This window comes from Anthonomus grandis, chromosome 10 (genome assembly GCF_022605725.1).
Source record: "Anthonomus grandis grandis chromosome 10, icAntGran1.3, whole genome shotgun sequence".
Lineage (NCBI taxonomy): Eukaryota > Metazoa > Arthropoda > Insecta > Coleoptera > Curculionidae > Anthonomus > Anthonomus grandis.
In genome coordinates, this window is record NC_065555.1 from 21440465 (window position 1) to 21460503 (window position 20039).

Here is a 20039-nt window from a genome sequence, read left to right on the forward strand (position 1 = left end):
TTTAAATTGAAACACAACAAATTCAAAATATATTAATTCTAAAAATAGAAAGAATTTTATGATTCCTTCGAAATTTTTCAGTACAATTATCAAATGGTAGAAAGTTCCGAAATAGCATGGTGGTACGAGGCCTCTGACCGAGCAGAAGGCGTTTATAGTACATTTTTTTTTTTAAATTACACAATTGTACTGATATTTGGAATGATTGGCTTTCAATTTTATATTAATAAGATATTCAACAATTGTACTAATTATTAACCTTTAAAGAGAGTGGTCACGCAATATGTTCAACTTTATAAACTGCTTAAAAATGAAAATGTCATAAACAAAAGAAGGTAGTTTACTTTTTGATTGGTGGCATTAAAAGTTTCATAAAAAAGTAACACTGAAACCGCAATTGAAAAAGATTTAACTTTAATAGTAGGGAATTTAATAGTAACACACACCAAATTAATTTTAACATGAGATTTTGCCAAACTTTCCTAAATAAGAAAAATTATAAAAAATGGCAGCATAATCTTCAGTAAATATCAATTTTGTTTATATAATATTAATAATTTTGTCCTATTCAGCAGAGGACAAAATTTTGAGATGAGAGAGAGGAAGGAGGAGAGAAGAGGGGGAAGCTTAAATCTGATTTTATTAAAGTGATCATTGCGTAATCGCAATAAAACGAGCTACTGGACCATATTTTTTACCTATTCATAAATAATTAATATTATACCTATACAATTATTATGAAGCTATTATACTGGCAAAAATAGTAAAGTCCATGAAAGCGCTACCGATAGACTTGAAACAATTTTAAAGACTCGGTTTTACATGAAACTATCACTCAGATTTCGTACACTGCTGCGAGACCGCTCCATGCCGCTGTGCGTCTGAAAAAGTCAGATCAAAAGCTTGTACGTTTGTGTTTGTGACTAACATTTTAATAAAAACAAATCTACCCTTTTCCCATTACTTTGTTTTCTAAGAAGAACCTAAGGTGAAGTCCTCGGTAAGGTCGGGTAAGACTAGATCTATTAGTCTTACCCGAACCGCATGCTACTTCAAGCGTACAGAAAACTCAGTAGGGTGAAGAGCAAAATAATAATAAAAAAAATAATGGACGCCATTGCAAAAATACCTGAGGAAATCAGAAAACTTAAGAAGTATAAAGACCAAAAGGCTATTTTCATCTCCATCGAAGAAAATAAATAATCTGCAACAATTACATGAGATAATTAAAAAAAAAACTTTTACAGTTTTTCACTTTTGTTTAAAAGCTTTAGTCTCCAATACTCTTTGGTTTCGCGTAATTGGTTTCAGTAATTCCAGTATTAAACTAACTGACTACACTGTACAGGTAGACTCGCAATTATTGATATCATTTCGAGAACTTCCAACGAAAAATGTCGTTGATAGCAAACAAATTGAAAAAATTACTTGTGAATAGTGTGGATTGACCGAAACAGAAAGTGTGGTTCGTGTCAGTGACCCTACCTTATTTCTTCTAGAAAAAAAGTGTAACATCCAATACAATAAATATAAGTAATTAGTTCATTCATTATAATATGTGGCATTACCATTAATTTTTGTACACTGGTTTTTTGCAAACATTTGGGGTAGCTTTTAATTTGAAAGTCCTACCGGAGACTCATGTTTTTAATAAGTTAAATCAATAATATATTGATGAATATGATATTTCCTACAATGAAAGTGAAGTGAACAAATGTGATGGCACGATTATTTATGCTAAAAGTAAGTTGTTTTTGCATTCAAAAATAATTTATGTAAATAACAAAAACCATTTGGTGATGCTAAATAAACATTCCATCAGTATAGGGGTTATTGCTAATCATAAACTGCCATCTCTCTCAGGGCATTTTAGTGGCTGATTTAAATAAATGTTGACAAAATATTTTTAAACAACGCCCTAGTGAAATTTTCATTGAAGACATAAACCTTGATGTCATCGATGAGTTGACGACTGTAAAACAGTGATTAAATATATAAGCAATCTAGTTACTTTTGGATATAAACGACTTTACTAGCGTTTCTGGTGTTTAAAAAACCTGAATTGATTACCTCGCTTTAGATACAATAGGGCACTAATGGGTGTTTTTCCCACAACAGATAATGAATTAATAACTGAAATCAATTCTTTAAAAAATGGATTCAGTAGGAGGGGAGGATAGGATTTTTGTAGATATTGTAAAATGCATCCTTAGATCTCTAATTGAGCCCCTTAGGCCTTTTCTCGATACAATTTTTAGTATTGGAGTTTGTCCCGATAATTTTTAAATGTCAACTGTTATAGCAATATTCAAATACTTATATATTTGTGCAATTATGTACCAATTACGTATATGTTCGGGCATTTTTTTAGTTGTTGTTGTCGTCAGTGTCAAAAAGTGAAGGTATTTTGATGAAACTATTTGAAGTATTTTTACATTTGCAAGTGGTGTTTATTCTTTTTGATAGGCGAAAGCAGTGTCATCCTGCGTTTTATTAGTAACTATACTTTATTATCTACTGTTATTGTATAAAATATGAGAAAATTAACCGAACGTGAAAGAATCGAAATCTTGTCGCGTACTCAAAAGGAGGTGGTTCAGTTGTTTAATGCAACTGATCCTGATCCGTCGCCTATTATAGCACCGGTCATAGGCAATTCAATACTGTATTAAATAAATGGAAGTATCAGTGGTGGGGAGGGATCGCGCCACTTCGACGTGAAGTCGTAACTTCTCCTCCACAAGTTATCATTTTGCTTTGGTTTAGTCACTCTCTACCAACGGGGGAGTGCAGTTCAATGCCTTCTTAACCGGAGAAAAATTACGATATGCTAGCCTATCCTATGTCAAATACTCAATTTATTTTTCCATCTTTTTTTCGCAAAGCGAAATAAAACTGGTATTCTATTAAATAAAAATGAACATAAAACATTCCGCATGAAGTATTTTATTTATTTTAGAATTTATTAATGAAAAAATAAAATAAATAAAAATGTCGGCAAAAGTTTTTAATTTTAAAGGGCTCTCAAAAAGGCCGCTTGATTGAGCCAAACAATATCATAGTCTATTGTCAAACTCTGTTTTTCCTTAGAACATTTCGACTGGAATATTGTTTGTGGCATGAACTATTTTTGCAAGAAGCTCTTCGAAAGTATTAGCACGTTCATGTTTATGGTGATAGATGGTCTCTTTGAGGTATCTCCAAAGAAAAAAATCATTAAGGGTTAAATCTAGAGCTCTAGAAGGCCATCGAATAAACCCTCGCGTGCTTATGACTTTATCTGAAAAAGTTTCTTGCAAAAAGTCACAAACCGCTCTTGCATTATGGACTGGGCAACCATCCTGTTGATACCAAATCCTATTGAGATTAATATTCAGCCTTCGAAGTGTTCGAGGTTAGTTAATAGGTGGGTCTTCGACATTATGATGGCATTTACTACAATCTTGCACACAACCATCCCTATCGTATTTTGCAATGATTGCCGTGATCGTAAAACGCACCGGCACGGGTTAGTTTGGATATTCAAAGGCAAATCTACTAACAATATCCGCGTCTGAATTACCCGAGTAATACTATTTAATAATTTGTTTTTTGCTCAACGGTATAAGTAGACATGTTTTGTTTATTAACACGCAACAGAATTAACCAGTACCTAACTTACGCTCAGTCAGCGTTCGAAAGTAAAATGATCCCGACTCGACAAAAACAAAATCAAGCCGCCGCGCCTTGCCGGCGTAACTTGTTTTTGTCGCACCAATCAGAGTCGTTCGTGCCCGATAGTTATGTGGAGGATCGCAACTACATGTAAATCCTACGACCAGCCGTTGCTAAGCCAAACCTGTATATAAACCAATACTTTAACAAGTACTCTAAATTAAATTATTAAAAAGTGTAATAATAAAGACTAAGTTCATTTTTGGAAAATACCGAGTAAATTTCTAAACGACAATTTGGGTTTAGAGAGGAGCTTGACATGAAGGACGCTTTGACCCAGATAACAAATATTATGGTTGACACTTTCAAAGAGGGCTGTAAGCCATTGGTAGTCTTTCTTGACTTGTCAAAGGTATTTGACATGGTGGCATGTAACATTCTTCTTAATAAATTTGAGAAAATACGTATTAGGGGCAATCCTTTATCTCTGTTTAAGACAAATCTCACTGATTTCGCGAAAATAGAAAATATTGTCAGTACCCCGTAAAAGGTTGAGTTTGATGTTCCATAGGGAACTGTGCCAGGCCCGATCCTATTCCTCACTTATATCAATATGTAATATGTGTTATCACTAAAGGTAAAGTCACTGGCGTTGCAGATTAGTTAGAGATTGAATATAACTATTAACACTAAACATGTCTTCTAGGAATTGGCCTCATACACAAAATATTATTTTGCATAAAGATGACTGTAAAAGACGCGCTTCCCATTCACTTACACATGTCAAAAGTAAAGATGGCAATATAAAGGGTGTTTTTTTGAGAGGTATACAAATTTGAAGTGAAATTAAAAAAAATTTATTGACATGATATTGGTTTTATTTAAAAGATATTGTTATGCAATTAGTGCTTAAAAATGATTTCGGACATATGAGCGCCACGGCTGGTTCGAATGTAGCGTAATCGGAAAGTCCAATTTTCGACCACTTTTTCAAGCATCTGGGGCCGTATCTCGGCAATAACGCGGCGAATATTTGCTTTCAAGTGATCCAACGTCTGTGGTTTATCTTTGAAGACATGTGACTTCACATATCCCCAAAAAAATATTTCCCGCAATAAATTGATAGTGTCACGCGCTGTGTGGCATGTTGCACCATCTTGTTGAAACCAAAGCTCTGCAACATCAAGTCGGTTCAACTGAGGAACAAAAAAGTCGGCAATTATGGCTCTATAACGTTCTCCATTGACTGTAACATTCTGGTCGTTATCATCTTTAAAAAAAATATGGGCCAATGATTCCTCCTGACCATAAAGCGCACCAAACTGTGACTTTTAATGGATGTAAGGGCGTCTCAACAAAAGGTTCTGGATTTTCTCCACTCCAAATTCAGCAATTTTGCTTATTGACGAAGCCGTTCAACCAAAAAAACGAGCCTTATCGCTGAACAAAATTTTGGATTGAAAAAATGGGTCAAGCTGAATACTGTTTTCCGCCCATTCACCGAACGTACGGCGCGCATAATGATCACACGGTTTCAGTTCTTGCACAAGTTGGATCTTGTAAGCTCGCAAGCCAAGATCTTGCCGCAAAATCTTCCATAAAGTGGATGGGCACAGCCCCAATTGTTGTGCACGATGGCGAATCGACTCATTCGGGTCCTCTTCAACACTATGCTCCACAGCAGCAATAACTTTTTCTGTGCGCACTGTATGGCGTCTTTGTGGATGCGTATTATCAACTAGAGTATGCGTGGTACGAAAACGATCCATGGTTTTTCGAATAACTTGCTCGGATGGCCGATTATGTCGACCGTAAAATGGACGCAGCGCACGGTAAGTTTCGCGAATTGAACTATGATTTTCAAAATATATTTGTACAATTTGAAAGCGTTGTTCTGGAGTAAGTCTATTCATTGTGAAATGGCAAACTGTACTGAGCACGAATACACCACCAACTGTCAAATTGACAATCACCAGAAACAGTTCTGACAACTTAAAATCCAAACCTCTAAAAAAACACCCTTCATTTTGATTAATGCTTGACATGGCAAACTCATTTTTTCAATAATTAAAAAAAAAAAAAAGATTTACTCTTTAAGTTCTGCAAATTAAGACATGCAGTAATATTAAGGAAATTTTATAAGACCCGTGTTAAGTGAATTTTGACTTATGGGATAACAGCATGGAGGGCTGCTTGTAAAAGTTTGTTATCTATTTATTTATTTCAATACACGACAGAGCCAGTTTACAAAAACAATAATAGACAATACAAAATACTAGGTAATATAATATAACAATACAAATATAAAATTAGTTATCGCCGCTCTTTAATTTTTTAACATTAAAAAAAAATAGAATGTATCCATTAGCAATATTATTTAGTGAGGCTAAGTTGTTAAATATAGAACAATCGTACATTAGAATATTATTAGATTTAAATTTAGAAATAGCAAATCTAGGAATGTTGTTTGCCAATCATGTTTATCACTCAATTTTGGAACAAAGTCTAAAGAGACTGTAATGCTTAGCACTCACAATGCTTTTTTCCTGCAACCCAAATGCATATTTCATTTATTTTGCCTAAAATTTATAAAACACAATATTGTATGACATTAAAAACGCAGAGTTTCAATACAATTAAAGACAAATTTAATTTATGAATAGAAGTAATAATTTTGAAAATATCTGCCACCAAATAACTTGTTTTACTAATTTAACATTAAAGCCTATAAATAAAACTGTAATCAGGGGTACATATTGTATTTTATTTCGGTCTTTAATAAATGTTGTAGGGTCTTGCCCATCGTAGATCTTTATTCTTACATTTTTCTATCCTATATTTCTTACATTGTATATTTTTGTAATTATATTTTATATAGTTTATCGTTCCTTTTAGAAAACTAAAACTGGCTTCAAGGTGCAACACAGACTTTTAGTCTATAGTGCTCCAGAACTTTGAGAAGTGTATATTTATTCTGTAAGTTATTTTTGGGAAATAAACTTTTTGTTGTTTGTTTCGTCAGATAGGACAAAATGGTTTAAAACAAAAGAAGCTATAAGTTGCTGAAGATTTTCATGTCATTATTTATAATGACATATAATGACGTTTTACCAAGACAAAATGTTGTGCACTAATTTTCTCATTTCCCATAGAAATTGCGCATCCTACTTCAGAGAACTTACTTACCTGATTATTCTCATCCAAAGTAGTTTGTAAATTTTGAATGATCTTCAAAAATTTATCAGCTAAATCTGGAGTTTTAAATCGGGCTGTAAACGTTTCTGCAACCAAGACCCCCTCGGAAAAGTCCTGGGCATGCCATACGACTGCTTTTGGATCCGTTGCATTTTTCTTAAACGTCATGTTCTTCAGTACCTGATGATTCAGGCAAACCTTATGAACCTGCTCTCTCCGCATAACCAATCTGATTGTGTTCTCCTTAAGGATCTTAATGTTACCGAGACCCCTTTCCTTCCATTCCTTTTTGTCGCCAGTTGTATCCATCCTAAATAGTTTACACCTTTCTTCGAGTACAATCTCGGCATCTTCTTCTCCAGTTTTTATGTCAACTAAGTCAGGCAGTTTGTCGACTACCGGTTTAAATTCCGCGGTAGGCACAAAATCGTCCACATCATCCTCGTCTTTTTTTGGAGTATTGACATTAGGAGTATTTTGGGATGAGCCCATCAATGGCGACACTATGGATGGTTCTGGCTTTAGGTTTTCAAAAAGATTTTTTACAGATGTACCTAAAAGGTAAAAAAAATATTTAAATGGTAATCATACTTTTTGCGCTTAGTTTAATTTTCATCTTAAATGTAATGTACTTAATTTAGATTGCCGCAAGAATTTTTTTCTCGATAAATAATTTTAAATACAAAAATCTATTATTAAGAAAAATTGCTAGATAATTTTTGTACTTATGTTAGAACATTATTATTCGTCGAATATTAAAAAATCATTTGGTGGTCCACTTTAAATATATTATACTTTTGTTTGCAATAAAGATTTTATTTTGATAATTTCTTGCTGTTTTTGATTACTAATTTTAATGACAGTTATTCTTCGGAAAATGTACATCAAGATACTAGAGGGAAACCATCAACAGAAAGATATTGAAAATTTTAATATAGCAGGGTCGTTCGGACAACTAAAATATTTTAATAGTTTTGGATTGTCCGATTATACCGGAAGTAGGTCTCAACTTCGTTATTTTAAATAGGACACACATATACATATGTATATTATTGCATTTTTAGATTCTAAGTGTGAAATTCTAAGCATATGTTATGTATAATGTTCCATACCTAACACAGACTTAGAGGTACTTAGTAAAAAAAAGCCTACTTAATAGTATTTGCAAATTTAAAAAAAAGAATATGGGGCCATTAAAAAGAAGAAAAAAGAAAGTGAATAGAAAATATGTTTTAAAGTATTTATTTTTTCCAGGTTGAAATCCCTTAATGACTTGGGTTCTTAGGATTAACAATAAAGTTTGTACACAGGTATCTATCTCCATAAATTGAAGTTTTCGAGATATTTGGCAATTTATATCTAAATTGTAAAAATATTATAGTTCTTTTGAGTTTTTCGAAAAGAGCCATGATTGCCTTCAATAATTAGAAACAACAAATAATTCATCAAGATAGCAGCAACAATTTCTACTTTTAAAAGTATGACAGCTATTTTTCATTTTTGTGCTTCTATCTTAATCACCCTGTATATATATGACTATAAGAAGTCAAACTCAAAATTTAAAACGAATACGTCTACCTATGAAAAAAAATATGATTTTTTGACCTGTAAACGTAGTTTCTTATATTACATTTGGAATATCTCAAAACGTATTTGATTTAGTTATAGGATATTTAATACATAAAAGATATTTCGATTCAATACTTTCAATCTTCAAAAAGAAGATAGTAATAATAAATAGGGTGTTCCATTTGAATAAACGAAAATGATATCTACTTATATTCCAGAACTAACAAGATATTTGAGTTGTGTGTCCCCCAATTTTAACCCTTTAAGTCATGCTGTACACTACAGTGTACGCCTACTTTCATAAGATTTAATCCGTGTAACTGGTTTCGAATAGGTCATGGTAACGTTGTACACGAAAGTGTTGTAATGTCACTTTAATTCTCTAGATGTCGCGTCAAGTACAAATACGAACGTTTGATAATATTGATGTTTGTGTGAACAGTAAGTTGCCCGGCATATTCTCATTAGACATGTGCCTCTTTAATGTTTACAAAGTTTTTTACGCTATTTTTTTTACAAAAAGACGTTAGATATTTTTATTATAATAATTATTAGATCAGGTAAGCACAAAATAATAGTATTTTGCAAAAAGATTATTAGATAAGTAGATATGATGAATTAAAATTATGTACATTATAGTGTACGTCATGACTGACAGATATTGGACTAAACCATTAGGGGACAACGAGTTGTTTGAACTCATCAATGGGGATGATTCCGAGTTAGAGGAATTGGGGTTAGAGGATGACGACAGTTGGGAAGAAATAGATAATGTATCCTCAAGAGGTATATTAACATAAAAAAAGTTTTATTTTTCGAGTTATTGCAAACAAATTCTTGTATTTTAGATGAACTTTTTGAGAGTCCTACTAGCCCTTGTCTCAATGACTTGGAAGATTCTTCATTCAATGAAGCCATCCCAGACCCGAGTGTAAGCTCCGAAAAATCTGAAGTTGCTTCTTGCCAGACAGCCTCTGAATATGCCAAGCAGTATTTTGATTCACAAAAATCTTATACAAAAAAAAGATATAAGGTGGATAAAAGGAATGTATGAAATGTCACCTTCAATTCACTTTTTTCAACCCTCTCAATTCGAGGTAAGAAATTTGCCATCACCTTTGGATTTTTTTTCCAAATATTTTACTTGGCAAATTGCTAGAGTCCTGTATGGAGAAAACAAATTTTTACGCAGTACAAAATGCTGTAGCTAACTTTCCAGCCACAACCGTTCCTGAGCTGAAGACATTTTTTGGAATCTTGCTTATTATGGGAAATTTAAGTTATCCAAGAGTGCGCATGTACTGGGAGCCAAAATTTTCTATATCTCTAATATCTGAAAATATGTCTGTGAATCATATTTTCCGCAGATCGTCTATGGAAAATACGACCTTTATATAACTCCATAAAAAAAGGTTCAACTTGTTGGATCCCGAAGAAGTATACAGTGTGGATGAACAAATGGTTCCATTGAAAGGCCCCCTAAATATAAAACAATATATTAAAAATAAGCCAACAAAGTGGGGCATAAAGTTGTTTTTATTATGTGGAGAGTCTGGAACAATTTATGATATTATCATTTATCAGGGTGCCGCTACAGAATTAAAAACAGAATACCAATTATTTGGCCAAGGACCTGCTGTTGTTATGCAATTGTCAGAACGGATGCCATTACAATCTAAACTTTTTTTTGACAACTACTTCAGCTCGTATTGGCTTTTTGAGTGGCTATCTAAAAAGCAAATTTATGCAGCCGGGACGATTCGAAAAGATCGATTTTCCAAGCCACCATTTACGGACCGCCAGGAAAATAAGAAAAAAATTAGAGAGAGGATTCATGAAAAATCTCATGTGTCAAAATTCCGGTGTCATCTTGACCAAATGGGTCGACAGTAGTGTGGTTACTCTTGGTTCCAATTTTGTTGGAGTTTCTTCATATGACAATGTCAAAGATGGGACAAGAAAAACAAAAAATATATAGAAGTTCGAAGACCAAAAGTAGTGTCACTTTACAATAATGGAATGGGAGGTGTGTATAAGTGCGATTTTCTGATCTCCCTTTATAGGTCCTTTATTAGATCAAGAAAATGGACGGTTTCACGTGCCTTAGAAATGGCTGTTGTAAATTCATGGTTAGAGTACAAGAAAAATGCTGAAAAGCTTGGTGTACCTAAAAAAAATGTCACTGATTTAATTCATTTTCGTCAAGATTTGGCTGAATCTCTTATATTATGTGGAAAAAATACCTACAAAGAAACGAGGAAGACCAACGACTTCTTCAGGTGCGGCAAGTCCTCAAAACACTCCGTTGATACCTACTCAAACCAATAAACAAATTAGACCTGTCTTAGATGTACGTTTTGATAATATCGGCCATTTTCCTATATTTTGTGACAAAATAGGGAGGTGCAAAGAAGCTCAGTCTAAGTCCCGCACATATATAAAATGTTCTAAATGTAATATATCTCTTTGCGTTAGTAGAGAAAAAAACTGTTTTCACGGTTTTCATACTAAATAAACTGATATAAAGTAAGTTATAGAGTATTTTTTATATACACTTTATCAGTGCTTGGTCATGGTGTTCACTGTAGTGTACATCTCTGACCTTGACTGAAAGGGTTAAATATTGCCAGTTGACAAACTTGTGAATATCTTCCTAGTGATGATTTTTTATCCATGCAGTTTCCGAAAGACCCTCTATTCTCTATGTATTTATAGTTATTATTACCTAGATAAAAATGAGAGCATATTATTGCAAATTAAATGTTAAAAAATGTAAATAGGGATAATGAACTAAAAAAATATAATTATTATGTACCTGCTGGTTTTGCCCCAAAACTAAAAGAGGCAAATGGACTGGGTTGCACTGTTTCCTTACTTGTGTCAACTTTAGGGTCGGATTTAGGTTCTTCTTTGGGCTTAAACGTGGGTGTTCCAGTAAATTTAAAACCTCCCAAGTTACTATTAGTTGCCGACTGCACGGTACTAACATTTGATGTTGATTTAGGAGTCGTATCTTAAAAGAATAAATGTATACATGTCATAAAGATTAGTTGGTTTAAACTTACCTAATACAATTTCTTTATTTGACGACTCGTCTTTTTTAGCAACTGGATCAGATATTTTTGTTTTTGCTAAATTAAATGCTTCTGCAAATTGTTTGGCTTCATCTGCCGTTTTAAATCTAAAAAAATATATAAGATAAATTAGTTGCAAAGGTAACTAATAACTAAATCTACCTAGCGCAAAACTTCTCTAACACAATCTCCCCATCAGCATAGTCATGGGCTGCCCAAATATAAGCTCTGTCATTGTTAGCCATCGGTGTTAAAGCAATATCTTTTGTGAGGAAGTGGTTCGCACAAATCTTATGTACCTGTTCTCTTCTCATGAGTAATCTTACTTTCCCAGTCTCCGGATTAAAAAGAATTTTTATATTACCAACACCTAATAAAAAGGTCATTTAGTGGTGTCATAAGGTCACTTAAGATACAATCCTACCTCGCTCTTTCCATTCTTTTGCGTTATTGGCGACCAATGCGAGCCTAAACAATTTGGCTCTTTGACAGAATAGTTCTGTTTCATTTTCTTCTCCTAAAAAAATTAAAATATTTATTTATTTTAGTACTAAAAATATAACTAACCTGTAGTAACTGGAACCTCATCAGGTAGCGGTACAATTGGTTGAAAATCAGGATTAGGATCATATTCATCAATCGAGCTTGATGAAATGTTGCTTTTATTAATGCTGAGATTCGTTTTGTCTGGGGTCGGAAAGGTTTTATCCAAAGCTTTTTCAATATGTATACCTACAATTTTTTTAAACAAAAATTTATTTTTAAAGAAAAAACGAATGTGCAAATTACACGTGTAATTTGTAAAACACATTGTGTAACACCTAAAGTCAATTAATATAATAAGTTTAATTATGTAATAATTCATTTGAAAAAAATATTTAAAAAAATATCAGAATATTTAAATTTTAGATCACGATGTCAACTTCAGAAAGAGGCTTTTATTGGAAATGAGCCATATTCTAAAAAATCAAATGACAAAAAATTCCTTTAAATTTGAGGATTTAAGCTTTGTATATCTCATAAATCTTCCTTATTACAAAAACAGTATAAACAGTTTTTATTTAATAAAATGCTTTACTTTCCTTCTAAACTATTTTTATTTATAATTAAGACTAAACCGGCGGCTTCGCTCGCGTGCAAGTAGAATGAATTATCGACTTTGTGAAAGTAGTACCCAATGACGCCGCATAGCAAAAGGCGCTCCGCGAGAATGATCATGACTGTATTGTTTAACATTCGCGTAATATTATTGCAAAATCAGTGTGGTCATCTTCGTATTATTTCGTAGCGCAATTTAGGCAGTTAGGACACGACGGACAGACATTCACATTTATTTAATACAGATTAATTTGGGAGGAACGCACCAAACTCCAGGTGAGTACTCTTATTCAACTCTCAATTGTTTTTGAATCATAGCATAATGAAAATGTTTTAAATATTTTACCACTTTTTATAACAACAGCATTTCTAATTTGTTAGCTACCGATTGTTCTCGCGTTTATTTTCGAGTTTGTACCATTAAAGTTGTATAAAATGTGGCACATCTATTTAGATTTAGAATATGCAAATATGGTTATTGTTTACGGATTTTGAGTTGGGAATGCTTCACCAATTCTTCAAGATACGTCAACGATTTTTACACCGGAGAAATCCGGACAAAAAGGCTTTTATCAGAGTTCTTAACAATCTTTGTGAGATCTGAACTCCGCCTAGTACTAACATGACATCTAAATAAGCCACTCGACAAGATTTAGAAGAGGTAGAAAATATTCTCAATTTGATAAATGAAGCAACAACCAGCTCACGAAAAATTGCTTAATTGGTCATTCCACAGAAAAGGTAATCAACACGTTCCACGAGCAAGCGCTATATTCATATCCTCTACAGGAAAGATTATGTTGAGGCGTATGCAATTTTGTGGTTGGATAAATAATAATTCTCCTGTTTTATTATATCTTCATACGTTTTACCGATGAAGCGACATTCACCTGCGATGGCGTCAATAATACTCACAACTCTCTTGTATGGTCAGACGAAAATCCTCATGCAACAATCGAAACTTTCACCATAAGTTTTCGGTAAACGTGTGATGTGGTATAGTCAATAGTTATTTTAGAAATATCATCTCAGAAAAAAGAAGTACTTATTTTTTTGCGAAATGAGTTAAAAGCGAAAATATTAGAGAGAGTTCCTCTAAACATCAGACTGCAAATTTATTATTAGCACGATGAAGCTCCCGCACATTTGGCTCATCAGGTCAAGCAATATTGGGACGGAGAGTTTCCAGGATTATGGATTGGGCGCGGTGGTCCTATTAGTTGACCCCCAAGATCCCCAGACCTCACATCACTGAACTATTGTTTGTGGGGCTGGTTTAAAAATGAGGCGTACAAAGTAAAAGTCGACACTCTAATTTCACGCATGACATGAATCGCTACTGGCTGTTCTACCATTAAAAAGCATTTCTAAAATCCTTGTTATGTTGTAGTATAATAATAGAGGCTTTAAGTTATACAGTAGACTCGCGTTATACTGAACACACTGTCTAGTGAACTATTTTAAATAGTGAACTTTTTCCTTAATGTATTCTGTCAAGTGAACAAATTGATTCTCAAAATAGTAAACCCAATAGTTTTATTAGGTAAACAAACAAGTTAAGACAAGAAAAAGATATTAAACGGTTTGTTTCTTTTTGGGCAATTAGTTTTCTTTAGTATTTGTGTGCAGTAGGTCGCGTCACGCCGCCAGAATAATTATGGCAAAAATTAGAAAGCATTTAACCCTAAGCGATAAAGCCAAAATATTAGAAGAATTAAAGAAAGGTGTCGGAGTAACCGTTTTGTCTAGACAATATAGTGTTGCTAAATCCACTATATCCGCGATTCGTCACAGAAGGATAAAGATTTTGAAACGAGTCAACAGTACTTTCACAGGACCTGGAAAAGCGAAAACTTTGAGACACTCAGAGTGTCCTAGAATGGAAAAAGCTTTATATAAGTGGTTCTTAAAAACAAGGGAGAGAAATTTTCCGGTAACTGGTTTAATGATCCAAGAGAAGGCCAAGTTACTTCACAGTCAATACAAGGAATCTCCTTCTTTTAATGCGAGCAGTGGTTGGATGCAAAAGTTTAAAAAACGTTTTGGAATACGCTTCGTCAGAACCCGAGCTTGTTGATCCTTTTAAAAGAACTTTACGCCTAAAAATAAACGAGCTTCAGCTAACAAAAGAACAGATTTACAATGCCGATGAAACTGGTTTGTATTGGAAACTTCTGCCCGGAAAGACATATGTAGCTCGCGAAGAAAAAACTGCTCCAGGTAGGAAAACCGAGAAACAAAGAGTGACTTTTCTAGCATGCACAAACGCGGCAGGTACTCACAAAGTTAAACCATTAATTATTGGGAAAGCAAAAAAGCCACGTTCGTTTCGACATTTTAACTGTCCCGTCCATTATAGAAACTCCAAAACTGCTTGGATGACGGCAGCAATTTTCAAAGAATGGTTTCACCGAATGTTTATTCCTGAGATAAGTTTTGTCATAGGAAGACGTTTTAAATTTTACCATCTTTGTATCTCGAGAATTAGAAAAAATGGTTTCAGTCCTTTTGGACTACGATTTTTACAAATTTACGCCCTCTTTTTATTCCTTTTAAGAATTTAAACTGCACATTATTCTAGCATTTGTTCTTGTCTTAGGTTACGGAATTCCTACAGAGCCAAAACCTTCCAGTTAAAGCCATGCTTTTGTTGGACAACGCAGCAAGCCATCCACCTGCAGAACATCTAAGAAGTGATGATTTTTCCATTTTGACTGTTTATATGCCACCTAACGTTACTCCGCTAATCCAGCCAATGGACCAAAACGCTATTCGTCTGACAAAACTATTTTATCGAAAAAATTTGTTATCACAAATTATTGGAACTAACCAGGATATCGGAGAAGCTCTAAAACATATTTCGTTAAAGGACGCCATTCTAAATTTGGCTTTGGCGTGGAGAAATTTAAGGCCTGAAGTTATAGAAAAATGCTGGCATAATTTACTTTCACCATTAGCCGACGAAGTTGACGATGAGGAAGATAACATCCCCTTAAGTGTTTTACGGAGCCGAATAAGAAATGAAGACATTGACACAGTGAGATCAGAAATCATTACTTTATTGCAGACTTTTAATCCAAAAGTTCATATTCAACCTATTGATGTAGACGATTGGAATAAAGATAACTTACCTGACACTAAAGAAACTAATGACCAAAGTGAAAGTGATGGAAACGATCAAGATGATGGAGTACAAGAAGAAATGGTAGTAAATAAGGAACGAGTGACAACAAATTCGGCAATAAAGTCGATTAACAACATCCTTCAATGGGCCGAAGAAAATGAAGATAAAGTGGAATATTCTAGTATACTCGTTTTACAAAACTTAAGGAATACGATGGTGCAAACAGGACTAAAAACAAAAAAGCAAACAAAAATTACTTCATTTTTTGAAAAAATAGATTAGATTGCCGTTTTCTTATTTTATTTTAATTACATAATAGGTAATATTTTTTCTGTTTCGCATTAATAAAGTTAGTTTTCCAAAGACAAACGTTGCTTTAATACGTACATTAAAAAAAAATTTAATAGAGTGAACAAATCGATATAATGAACTGGATGTGCGTTAATTAGTTCACTATATCGCGATCCTACTGTATAATATTATTTAGAATTAAATTTATCATATAGTAGGTTATTTAAGTTATTTAGCATATAGTAGGTATCTACATACGCAATATTTTAAGTTACTATAATTACATATATTAGTCAATAGCTTAGTTAGGGTTAATGCCAGTTAATTTGCAGAAGTATGTCAAATAATATAAAAATATGCTTATTAATAACTGTTTTATGTGTAATAGTTTAGCTAAGCAATTTTGGATTCTGTGTACAAAATTATTAAATTAAAATAAAGACTTATTTTAGACATGAGAGAAACAAGTTGTTTTAATAAAATATAATTAAACATCCCGTTATCACAATGTTAACAAAATTACAAAAATTGCTGGGATTTCGCCGCATCTCATTGCAAGCTTGGCGAATCTTGCAAAGCTTGTAAATACTGGATTTACGTAAAATTAATTATTAATAGCACCCCACACGTAACAGTCTAGAGGATTAAGATGCGGTGATCTGGATGACCACGCCACTGGTTCAATACCATTAATAAATTCATTATTTAAGTCATTTCTCCCAGGCCGATCAATCTATCGTTGTGGATAATTTGTAGTTAGCCATTCTCTAATCCAAAATGCGGAGGAGCTCCATCCAATTGAATCCTACTCTCAATTAATGGGTAAATTATCTAGGTAATCCTGCAGATCGTTATTAAGAAACTCCACAAAATTTGGAACTGATTCAATCGTGGGGGCAGGAAATGTGGGCTACAAACATTACCATTAATAACGCTTAACCGCACGTTTACCGAAAATTAATTTTGAAGTGATCTTGGTCGATTTTCTCTTGGGGATTTTGATATGACCAAAGATGGAATTGTGGAAATTTTTTTACTCCACGTCTCGTAAAAGAGGACTGACCCATCCAAAGAATCTTATTTAATAAATTTCGAACTTCCTCCACATAACTTAAAAGCCACTGGCAAAATATTTTTTTCCACATCACCAGAAAGCAAATCCTGAACCAGCTGTAAATGACATGCATATCTTTAGTCATCATGCAGTGTTCATAGTATTTCAGACTTAAATATCTGAAAATGCTAAGCTGCTTTTCGAGAGCTAGGCCTTGAATTATTATCAAAGAAGTATACGGTTATTTATATTATTATTATTTCGACGATTTTTATTTTGTTCATTATTACCACGCAGGTCAAAGTTCCGAAATTCTAATGAGCTATAAAAAAAACACGAGCATCTGGAATTCTTCTATTAGGGTAGCGTCTACGATATTCAGGAACTGCTGCTTCCCCATTGCCATCACAAAATCCGTAGCAAAAATGAATATATGTATATTCGTTGTTAGAAACCAACATTGTTTAGATTAATACTTATACAAACAACTTTAATCGCAATGTTAATAATAATTATTTTAAAAATAAATAACCTAACTATCAAAAAACTATCATAATAAAATGCAATAACACCGACTGATTAGTAATTTTTTCTGTTTCATGGCCTACTCCAAACTTTAAAAAAATGTAGGTCCAATTGCCTAATGAATTAATTTTGTTTTAGCACATTACGTATTAAATGAAAAAGAAAATTATAGTAATTTTTTGTCGTAAACTAAGCGAGGAATCTAGAAATAATTTTTATTCAAAATAAAATAAGTGATATACAATTTTATTTAATAATGTGAGGAGATGTTTTCGTATGCACGCCACTGGTGGAAGTAAAATAATAAATTTTTGCGTAAAAAGATGTATCATTATTATCTAATGAAACGTGCCAAATTTCATTTAAATATCTAAAGGAGTTGTAAAAATATAATCAAATTTAAATATTTAAATTAAAACTTTGACAACCTGTATCCTTGTAACGAAGCATTTTCCGACTATAGTTTACATTACAAACTGACATTATTTTGAGATTTTTGATCTGGCATTTAAGTTAGAGGGTCAACAATTCTTAAACGACATCTCTAATTCATTTTAAATTAGATTGAATTAGACTAACAAATATCTATCCGAACCAGTTGTCATCTTTTTTCCGATCTTATTATTCGTGATTTATTCGGGTGCAAGCGTCCTAAAATGTTAAATTTGTCGTTTTCACCCTGTATCTTAGAGGCAAAATGAGTTAGCTTAATTTCTGTCTACAGTATTATTAGTTTTACAAAAAATTGGCACAGGTTCGTGAAAAAAACCGTGAACTGAAATCCGAACCGTGAAGAACCCTACAATTACCAAAACAAAAGTGGGATACAGTGTACATGTACAATACCTTGTCTTTTTGGATATTTTTTAATAAGAGTCCTTTGAATCTTGAAATGAATTGATGAAAACCTATAATTTTTGACACGACCAATACGAACGGAGAATTTTGTTTATTATAATTACATATAATATGCATTTATAGTGCAGATATGTATTAAGATTATTGTGACCTGATTACCCTTCAAGATCATTCCACTTATCCTAAATACTATTTATTAGAAAAAAACAACAGTAATGATTTCAGTTAATCCAGATTATAAACAAAATAAAATATCAGACCATGGTGGACCATGAACCAAAATTAAATTTAAAAAATTTACAAAAAAAATCTATAAATTTCACCCCTTGTTCAGCGGCCCCTCAGCACACTCTTAGTTTGAAGCTGCTAGCTAGCCGCGAATCAAAATCGGTAATAAAAACTGGAGACTAAAATGGTAGCCAAATACTGGAATCTAAAACTGGTAAATTCTTACTGACTAAGTCGAAAAAGATACGAGCCTTTAGTATTTTTAAAAATTTGGTTAAAGAATCCTTTCCATACAACTTCAATCAAAGAGTGAATTAACGCAAGATTAATTATTAAGGTTTTAGTATGGAGAAACTTGTTTAAACCCCGCACGTGCCAGATGCTCTTTCCAAAAAATCCTCTAGCAAAAATGACAATTATTCCAGGAAAATCCCAGCCGGTTGTGATTAGCCTCACAAGAAAACCAACAAGCCTCTAACCACAATCAATCACCGTTTTAAACCCCTCTGGTCAGTTTCCCAATCTGGATATCTACAAAAAAAAAACACTCCCAAAGGCTACTTTGCCAACTTTTCCGGCTGAAGATTTTATGGAAAAAGAACGATGACCAGATCGCCAACTAACAGGTAACCCTAGAACTAAAGTTTTACTAAGATTTGCCAGCACCAATAAGGAAGTGCGATCATCGATGACAAATGTCAATATGTCACAAGTCATGACCGAATTAAACAACCAAAAGCGTAAATAATGCGTAATTAATTACGCATCCCAAAGTTATCCTGCAAAGAAATTTCTCGACCAAAAACGGTTTGTTTTAAATACTACATATTTATCCAAATTACATATTTAACATCATACTGCAGCAAAACGCGATAACGTCGTGACGACCTTGACAGGAAAGCGCATAATTTTGCACTATTTTCACTCACGTTTCTTTTTTTCATTTTAAGTCATGTTTCTTTACACACGCGTTTTCTTACTTCTAAATTTTCTGTAGAGAATTAGGAAGTATTTTCGGTTTGGCAAGTTACGAGTCTGAAATCTCTGGCGGTACCCTTCTAACGCTCTGTCACTATTTTTTCGACATACAAGGTAACATTCTAACATATCACATTTTCCAATATGCATAAAAGGCGTTTTACTAATTTAGATTTTATAAAAATCACAAACTTTGCTAAATTTAATTGTCAGCATTTATTTATTTTATTAAATTTTTGTGGCTACTGTCATTTTATTAATCTAACAATGATTTATTTGTTTTGCTCTCAAAAACTTTAAAGCCCCCTTGCCTACATTCGGCAAAATGATTAATATCGCTATAACTTTAATAAGTATAATTATAAATACAATTAGCTTTTTCATATATTAC

At 33.1% G+C, this 20039-nt stretch overlaps 1 protein-coding gene across 1 annotated transcript in view; it reads right to left on the bottom strand.

The window, feature by feature from the left end:
- Positions 1-20039, bottom strand: part of LOC126741168 (E3 SUMO-protein ligase RanBP2-like) — a 143692-nt gene that overhangs the window by 67880 nt on the left and 55773 nt on the right. Inside the window, exons 22-27 of the mRNA XM_050447516.1 lie at positions 12060-12224; positions 11917-12009; positions 11655-11862; positions 11484-11599; positions 11234-11431; positions 6841-7403 (exon numbers count right to left, since the gene is read on the bottom strand). Coding sequence (XP_050303473.1) covers positions 6841-7403; positions 11234-11431; positions 11484-11599; positions 11655-11862; positions 11917-12009; positions 12060-12224 — 1343 coding nt within the window. The remainder of the gene's footprint in view (positions 1-6840; positions 7404-11233; positions 11432-11483; positions 11600-11654; positions 11863-11916; positions 12010-12059; positions 12225-20039) is intronic.